This window comes from Colias eurytheme, chromosome 20 (assembly GCF_061535395.1).
Source record: "Colias eurytheme isolate Ceu_HAF_F1 chromosome 20, ilColEury1 Martin Lab GWU primary, whole genome shotgun sequence".
In the NCBI taxonomy this organism is placed as follows: domain Eukaryota; kingdom Metazoa; phylum Arthropoda; class Insecta; order Lepidoptera; family Pieridae; genus Colias; species Colias eurytheme.
The window spans coordinates 4,938,362-4,948,034 of record NC_142999.1 but is presented as its reverse complement, the minus strand read 5'-3'; the positions used below and the strand labels follow the sequence as shown (position 1 = coordinate 4,948,034).

Here is a 9,673-nt window from a genome sequence, read left to right as displayed (position 1 = left end):
AATTTATATTGCTAGTATTTATTATTTATAGCCAAATATTACGAAACTAGATGTGCCCCGCGGTTTCACCCGCATGACTCCACTCCGGTTGGTCTTAGCGAGATGTTATATAGCCTATAGCCTTCCTCGATAAATGAGCTATCTAACACCGAACGAATTTTTCAAATCGGACCAGTAGCTCCTGAGATTAGCGCGTTCAAACAAACAAACTCTTCAGCTTTTATAATATTAGTATAGATTTACCAACACATGACCTATTGCTATTAATCACAGCTACTTTTTCTGTGTTCTCTTACAGCTACTTTTTCTTCTAAGTTCTCACTTAGAAAAAAATAAATTTTCAACTAATAAATCAATTTTGGGACTTGAGAAAAAATCTTTCCTCTTTAGCATTATAAACTAGATATTAACATTACCATAATATTATGATCATTTAATTAATAACTAAGGAGCATTTTGCATTTTTGAAATATCTTTGGGTAAATAAAAATTGACAACTATAGTAAAAGTTTTTTTTAATATCATGCATTAACAAAACAATAACAAACAATTTTCAACAATACCATATATAAAAAATAAAAATATCCCATATGAAATAAAACATTATCATCTTATTTACAAAAAAGATCCTTTAAAAATATATCAAAGTATTGCCACATTTAAAAAGCCATAACTATTTAGATCATCAATAATATCCTTAACTCTATTTTTATATACTTTCACAGCCGTTTCTTTGTCTTGTTCCGTTTCCAATACAATTTTACTTCTTACATGTCCTTCCTGCTGTAAACCACTAGATAACCATATTGCAGTATTAGCTATACAAAAACATGCTGGTCCAACTGTTTTCAAGTCTTCTTCAAACAATTGCCTAGAATATCCATTTGGCACATTGGCTTCAAGCAGAATATCTTCTAAAGTTTGGAAATATGTATCCAATAGTTGTTTAAAATGCTGACTCCGAAATTGTGATGTAGAACCTGTTATAATTAAATAGAGGACATCAAATGCTGGACTTGACATTCTTGTTGTTTGATAGTCTATCATACAAACAGAGATTGGGCGGCCATCCTATAATAAAAATTACAAAGCATTATACATTTTTTAATTACAATAAATATGATGGAAGTAAGTATGTAATTTACCATATATTTGAAAAGTAAATTTTCTTTCCATATATCTCCATGGCATAAGCATGTTTCATTTACAGAGTTATACATGGCTTCAGCAAAATTTTCACACTCTGTTTCTAATCTTTTAAATAATGCCGCATATTGAGTATTAGAAAACTTAATAAAACCTTTATTCAACCTATCCTTCAATATATCCATAAATCGCTTGTTATTTTCCCTATTCAAGGGGACACATGTACTTTTTGCGGTTTCATATAAAGCTGCCTCTTTCTCCCTTAGAATAAACGAAAGAGCGTGAAACTGTGCCAAACATTTCACTGATAAAAGCAAGTGTTCTATATCTAAAAATACATCTTTAGTGAATGGGTGATAACCTTCCGCGCACATATTTTGCATAACAACAGCTTCCTTACAATAAGCATTATTTATATAATAACATTTAGGCACGACGAATCCTAATAAACCGGATATGTTATTCTGAATATCCTGGTACTTTGGTAGGACAGAGGAATATACAAAAATTTCCTTCGCAAAAAATATTGTTACAGCACCGCTTACACGATATCTCTCATCTGTTGGAGCTAATTTTAAAACAAGATTTAAAACTACTTCTCCCTTTTGATTGCGGCCGACTAAAGAAATAGGAATGATAACTCCAAAATAATTTTGCGCAATATTTACGAAGGTTTCTTTCTCATATTTCCAGTTTTCTATTTTGGAGTCAATTACAACACATTCTAATATATTTTTGATATACTCCTCGTTTATACTTTCCATAGTTTTTTTTATATAAACTTCCACTTTCTTTCAAATTATCAAATTCAAAAATTCATCAACAAATCCTAATCCGAGCGCGTTGTGTTTTGAAATTTTTGAAACATGACACTACGTCAGCTGTCATTCACCTGTGACATGTCCATAATATTTTTTTTTTTTAATAATTTATCCATCCAGAGATGAATACAAGGCTTTCAGTCGCAATCTTAAAATTCCATAATATTTTCCTCAAGTAGGCTGCCACTTCTAAAAAAAAGAAAATGTTGGTGTACGGAATAGTAGATTAAGCCAAAGATACCACCAGATAACCACCACCATACTATCATTACGTGTTTTTTCTCCAAAAAATATGTTCTAGACGCATTGGCGTATTTATTTCGAAAATTCACACTATATAATTATATCCTGTATATAATTATATAGTGTGAATTTTCAAAATTTGTAATGCCACGTCGGGAAAGTGTGGGAGAGAGAGTACTCTTAATAATGTAAATCATAGAAAATTTTATCCATAGCTCCCTATTAAAATATAATATATCGATATTTAAAAAAAAAATGTTGTGTGGTTTTATGAAACCACGGTAGGTAAAAGTGAAACTTAGGCACAAAATTATCATATTTGTACGATAATTATCGTACGGTTCGACCGTCACGCGACATGCGCTACACAGACCAAAAAGTTTGAGACGATGTAATAAAAGTTTCACTTTAAAAACAGCTGTATTCAAAGATCACCATTTCGCTTGCCAGAACCGTGAATCGATCGAACTATCTGTTAAAATTAGGTATCTAAATTCTGTACCTACTTCTATTGCATCGATCGTTAGTGTCTAAAGTCTAGGCTTTTGAAATTATAAAATCTGCTATGATGGTAAACCAATAATTAATGCTGCGAGATTTTTTTAAGTTCGTCTATAGTACAAAACCAACTAAAAGACTTGTTGTTAATTTGGTATCCAGTGTATCTTATCCAAAATCTCTTTAGAGAATTATTGTTTTAATACCTACAAGATACCTACATTATATCAGATACAAAGAATATACTACTCTCTAACGAGAGATCAGATACTAACCTAAGAAATATACCTACCTCAATGTTTATTTGTCGTTTTAATTCCGATAACTCAAGATATTTACAAGGTATTCAAAATATCATAAAATTATATTATAAGTTGAAACTAGACAAAGCACATAACATAGATAACATCCGTAGGTATCTACATTCTTATATATAAAAATGAATCGCAAAATGTGTTGGTAAGCGCATAACTCGAGAACGGCTGAACCGATTTCGATAATTCTTTTTTTATTATATTCCTTGAAGTACGAGGATGGTTTTTATGTAGAGAAAACGTAAATTAGTACCACGGGCGAAGCCGGGGCGGACCGCTAGTATTATACAGGGTGTCCCACTGTTGGTATACTAAGCTCAAAGGAGGTTATAGTATTGCATACGCTGAGTACGTAAAAAATACTTATAAAATTCCAGACGTATTTTTTTCTGAAATAGATGAATTCTTAAAAATCTATGTGTACACACATAACAAGCAACCGGCCCAACTTTGCCACCAGCACGTGAGCTATCGTTTAAGATTATGTTTTCATAGACAAAATGCTCACATTAGAGAAGCGGTATATGCCGGCTGCGCAAAGCTAGAGAAGAAAACATGAATTTTCAGGAAAAATTTAGCAAAAAATTTTTGATGTAATTTTGTTGTTCGAGTATTTTTTACGTGATCAGTGCATGCAAAACTACAAGTCCCTTCGCGCTTAGTATACCAATAGTGGGACACCCTGTATATTAATAATGAATTTAAGGAATAAGTTTGTTTGAATTACAATTTGTTTTACAACAAACTAACTAAGTACTGAGTTTTAAACCGTTTTTCTGCAATTATTGAGACAGATTTTAACTCACAGAAGTACCTACTACATTATGCGTGCTCTTTTTTCAATGAAACATTTTTTTTTCTCAAGTAAAAAATAAAATTATGAGTTATGTTTTATGTAAGTACACAGAAAGTTCGATTCGTGTCGAGTCCACAATGCTACAGCTTTCCTTAGGTTAACACCCGCAGCTAAAGGCACTTACTACGAGGATTATCTGGATTGTCGGTCAACAAACAAGGGAATTATTTATGAGACATAAAGTTACATGGTTATTTTTTATTGGGGATAAGGAGCCGCTTTGACCAATAGTTTTGCTAATAAAATGAACTATATAAAACTTAAATGTTATCTACAATAAATATTTAGTTATATCGCCTAAAATATTACGTAGATATTTATAATGTTGTACTTAGGTACAAATAACAAGAGGTAACTAGATTTTTTAACCAACTTCACGAAAGGGCGAGGTTGTAAGATTTTTTTACGCCGTAGGTTTTATGTTTTCAATAACAATTATTTGATACTTTTCTTGAGAATAACTAGTGACTCAATCTGTAAAATGTAATAATTAAACGTAACACGTTTTATTCACATAATAATAAACTTTACTACAAATAAGAAACACGGACGTGATGATGAGCAAATAATTAAAATATAATTGATATGAATATAAATAATAATTGAATTCGATATGCTACCGACCAAACCCGATTTCAGGACAAACTAGTTTTACCTAGGCTAAAGTAGTTCGACCTAACCCCAATAGGAAAAATTAGTTTTGGCTAGGCCAAAATAGTTCATCCTGATATAATATGTACGCACACACCCATTATAAATCCGTAATTGGAAAAATAATCATACCTACTTATTGAAATTATCAAGATATATCGGTAAAACTTATGGATAATTGGTAATACAAACAATCATAGAATCGATTATTATACACTTCGAGCTGTCAAAAATTTTATGTACCTACATGTATCTCAATCATTTTTTTTTTACACGGTGTGCTTTGGTGGCTCTTAGAATTACTGTGTCGTCCTGGGTGAATGCGTACTTATTTTAGGATAAACTAGTATAGCCTAGCCTGAATTGATTTATCCTATTGAATAAGAATAAAATAATTTTTACTAGGCACACCAAATTACCACCACCAACACAAACAAAAAAAAAAGAAACAATATAAAAATACACTCTTAAATATAATCTAACATAAAAATTAAAACTAAGAATATGATTTGTGTGGCGACTGGCGACCTAAAGGGTAAGGCCGCTCAGCTTATGCTATGCCGATATGGTCAGCATAGCGCTGGTTTTCAGGGCCCCACCAGACAACAAAATGCTTAAGTCTAAAGTGTCTCTCTCTGCTATTGGTCTTAGGATGAACTAGTTTGCCCTAGGCAACACTAGTTTGTCCTGAAATTGGGTTTGGCCGGTAACAGACACACGTATTACACATTTATTTATAAATGAAAACCTCATGTACATATTGCTATTTGCTACATTTCATTTTATCACGTAGCATGATGGTTATCTAGAGTAAACTTTCGCATTACCTGTATGCAGGTTAATTATATTTACTTGCATTGAAATGATTATTTCTAACAATAGTGATTTAAACATCAATGAATAAGGAGTAGGTAACTTCATCTAAATAATATGTATATCCCCGAAGATCGTCTCAACGATATTCTAAGTAAGGTAGCGAAGAAAAGCAATTTAAAAAGATGGAGATATACATGCAAAAATAGCATGGATGCAATTGAAAATTACTTCGGTGTTTTAGTTCCTGCCACAATAAACGGCACTAAAACTGACAAATCTGAAGATGATCTAACACTTCGTTTATTAATTAAAATTACTCCGAACAATATTGAAAGAAGAATGAAACAAGTTTTCAAATATTTATTTGAAGCAGAGATCTTCCTCTACACCGTTTTACGTCCCAAGTTTTGTAATTTATCCGTTGTGAATATGGATGGCTTAATACCGAATTGTTATTATACTGATTTAGATCCAGAGAAGCAAGTTATAGTTTTACAAGATATGACCTTTGAAGGTTACCGAAGATATACAGGTCAAAGGTTTCTTGATTTTGATCATTTAGTTGTGGCTTTGAAAGCGCTTGCAAAATTTCATGCTGTTGCCTTGATATTAGTAGAAAAAGGTAACGTGTCTGATATTAATAATGTAATAGCTCCGTACACAGACACAGACCCTGTAGAATTGAATATATCTTTGAAATTGGCTTTAAAGAATCATCATAAATACTTCAGTGGTACCAAGTACGAAAAATATCTCAAGGGTTTGATATCCAGATATTCCAGTGCCCGTTTGGATAGCTTTCAAAAAGCACGCCGATTGATTTGTGGTCACGGTGATTATTGGAAGGAAAACATTTTATTCAAATATAAGGTAAGATTCTACATTCTACTGTACTTATTACTATAATTACTTATTCCTTAACGTGACATTAATCATTATGCAATACGTAATATCATTTCATAACCTGAAAATAATGATTGTTTAAACATTATTAGTAAACATTTTTCATTAATCAGTAATTAATGATTTTTTTAGGAAGATAAACCCGACGAAGCCTGTATAATTGATTTTCAAACTCTACGCTTCTTGAGCCCTTCGCAAGACTTTTTAAGTTTTATCCTTGTAAGCACCGATGGAACGACCAGGTCAAATCATTATGAAGTATTAATGACTACATACATCGAAGCTGTTGCTGATATCCTCGCTCCTATCAATGAAAATCTAGCCAAATCGTATAGTGATGATTTCCAACACGATCTAAACGTTGTGGCTGAAAACTGTTTAATTACATCGTTTATGGGCTTTGCCTTGTGGTATGGATTGGAAGAAGAAACCCTTTTGTTAAGTAAAAACAAAACGGACAAAAATGTAGCCATTTTAAAATTCACAGACACGATAAGAAGCGCCATTGACGATTTGGAAAGGCTTGGTTACATTACCTACTATTGATATTTGATACCAATGCATTAAAAATATACCTACTATTAAAAAAGTAATTTATATATATATACATATACCCACTACTTGTAATATATTTCTAGCATTTAAATATATAATTAAGATAAGATTAATAAAAACATTCAGTGATAGGTACGTGACATTAGCGGCTACCTCTAAATTTGAAGAGTAAATTCTAGTTAAGGGAGTCACATCACGTCGCCAATATAGGCTCAAGGTTACCGAAGATGAAACGGATGATCCAGTGATGAATACTAACTAATTGGACAACCTACCCCTTTCTGTACGACATTTAAACCCATCTATTTGCTCGGATCGCGAAATCGTGAAAGCATGGTCCATGGTGAAAGCCATTCCAAATTTGTCCTTCATAACACGTGCGTTTGGGACTGCAACTTCTCTGTAAGTAAACTTCTCTCTCATACATGTCGCAAATATGCATGTTTCCGTAAGGTATCCCTTATTAAAACCCCGAAATATAACTTAATTTAATTTAATATTGTACGACCGATTCACACTAATAACACGGGATTTAAAATTGGCATATTACATTTCCAATGCGATGTCCGTTATCTACCGATTTGAATAAAAAAATCTTAACAAATTAATGTCTTTCAATTTGTTAGATTAACATTGGTAGAAAATACAATGAATATTACGTAATTCCACTGCTGGGTGACTGCTAAAATATTGAAATGTTATAAATCAGTTCGAAAGCAAATTTGGTGAATCTGTAGTCGATTTTGGTAGATAATACGACTTGCATTGGTTGCGCGGGCAATGAATATTCATAACGACATTCCCGTCTGCTCTAATGAAATTTGTGCTAACTTTAAAATCGATAACGAACATCAAATATTATTTAACAATTTATAATTAAATAAATACAAATTTAAGTAAATTTTTGATACGGTTTCAACTCTGTGGTTTCAACTGTTCGGCGATTTGCCTTTTAAGCTGCTGCCTTGATATGAAAATAAATTAGAGTTTAGACAATGATTACCCAGGAATTCCCAAATTATTATCATATATATTTTAAGAAAGAAATAGGTATATACCTTTCTTTAGTTTTTATTAATTTACTTAGGATTACTTTGCTATCACGCTATATGTATGTAGGGAACAAAAACATGGATTAATTAGGTAAAAAGAAAAGAAATCGAATAGTGTCATATAAATAATAATTTATCAACTTAAGCGCGTCACACACGGTGAAGATACTATAATATTTTCTCTAATATAAAATATTACAGTATCTTAAGGTATCCGGTATCTGCAGCGTCTGACCATCATTTTTCTTTTTGTCATTGCGTACTAAGACCCCTGTGGAACCGCCATCCTGTTACAAATTACCCGAAATTTTGTGTCAGTGTTTCGGGTAATCTAGGTATATATTGCCTCCTCAATAGTTCTCAATATAAATTGAATAAGAAGTTTGAAATATATTCTAAAATTAGTATTGAAACTTCTATAAAAGTACAGTCGGGTAGGACTGGCTATAATAATGTCATTTATAAGACTTCTATAAACTATTTCTATACATGTTCTATACAATTCTTTATTTTCTTTTGGTAACAAGCGAACAAAGACGCTGTCTGCTAAGGCTGTCTGAATCTAGTTTACTATGAAAGTTGTTCAACCTAATTTAGACTGAAAGAAACATTGTCAGAATAGTTAAAAGAAACTTCTCGAATCCAGACAATATCAATAAAACGTACTTCATCAGTATAACAATATGATCATAGAGCGTCTATTGCCAAGGTATTGGATGCACTTAAAAGTAGTTACGTGTATACAGGGCTACCAGACAGAACATTTTTAAGCATTCGTTTCAGATTTTATACAATTTTTTCAAAAATGTTGCTTTAAACAATGTCGTCATTACTTATTTCGTTTAGATAATAATTAAAAACACAGAATACCTTTGTCAATTTATTACATATATATAGATTATACAGGTATCTAGTTAACTAGAAAAAAAACGAGCGGATATGCAAAACCAATATAAAAAGTAATAATTAAAATATTTTCTTTCACTTTGCTTACAGTGAAGTCAGCAGTGGTTATGAGATATAAAGGTTTTTTGTATATTTTGACTGGTAACCCTGGGCACACAAGGTAACACGAAGCGAGAGATCGTTATGTACTTAATTTGAAACTTGGTGCCATGTTATTCATCCAAGATTAAACTAGGAGCCGGATATTGGAGACGTTGGATCCGACGGCAGGAAACATTTATATATTTATATAATATTCGTGCTAAGGCAATCACGCTAACTGAAATGTATATTATGAAAGTTTCTAAAGATGAAAACTGTTCTAATGTATAGACATAATATTCAAAATTAGAGCTAATATTAGAAGTTATTAACATGAAAAATAAATATATAACAGTTTTGTAAAAGGTATTAGATAAGGTTACCTTTAGGTTAGGGTGATATTTTTTCTTATTAAATTAAATATGTTACACAAATACAAGACAAGCAGTAATAATTGAAATTTACTCAGAGAAATTAGCGACTAATCATATTATACCTACATACACTGCAGTCTGAAGCACTGAGTACAAGTTCAAGTGAACTTTACTAATTGTATCGTCCGAAATCGTACACAAGAAGTTCTACTAGTGAACTGTGACTGCGGCAAGATAAGCACTTCCCATTTGTATTAAAAGCCAACAGTAAATTGGGTATTGTAACAATTTCTAAGTACATGAAACGAAAGACCCTACATAAGTTCGTTTAAAATTATGTCAATATTTCTTCATCTCTTTATTATCTATATATTTTCAATATAAAAACCCGTAAAATATAATTTCAGAGAATTTTGCTACACCTGCAAAATTGTATTAATTATTATCATTATAAATA

General features: G+C 31.6%; 2 protein-coding genes across 2 annotated transcripts; one reads left to right on the top strand and one right to left on the bottom strand.

The window, feature by feature from the left end:
• Nucleotides 1–569: 569 nt before the first annotated feature.
• LOC149899620 (uncharacterized) lies at nt 570–2,000 on the bottom strand. Its single transcript, XM_090113791.1, has 2 exons — nt 1,146–2,000; nt 570–1,071 (listed from the first exon to the last, which is right to left on the bottom strand). The coding sequence occupies exons 1-2, from the start codon at nt 1,908–1,910 to the stop codon at nt 643–645; spliced, it is 1,194 nt and encodes a 397-aa protein (XP_089969917.1). The 5' UTR covers nt 1,911–2,000; the 3' UTR covers nt 570–642.
• Nucleotides 2,001–5,403: 3,403 nt separating this feature from the next.
• LOC149899619 (uncharacterized) lies at nt 5,404–7,202 on the top strand. Its single transcript, XM_090113902.1, has 2 exons — nt 5,404–6,215; nt 6,381–7,202. Exons 1-2 carry the CDS (start codon nt 5,460–5,462, stop codon nt 6,792–6,794), a joined length of 1,170 nt encoding a protein of 389 aa, XP_089970028.1. The 5' UTR covers nt 5,404–5,459; the 3' UTR covers nt 6,795–7,202.
• Nucleotides 7,203–9,673: the final 2,471 nt, after the last annotated feature.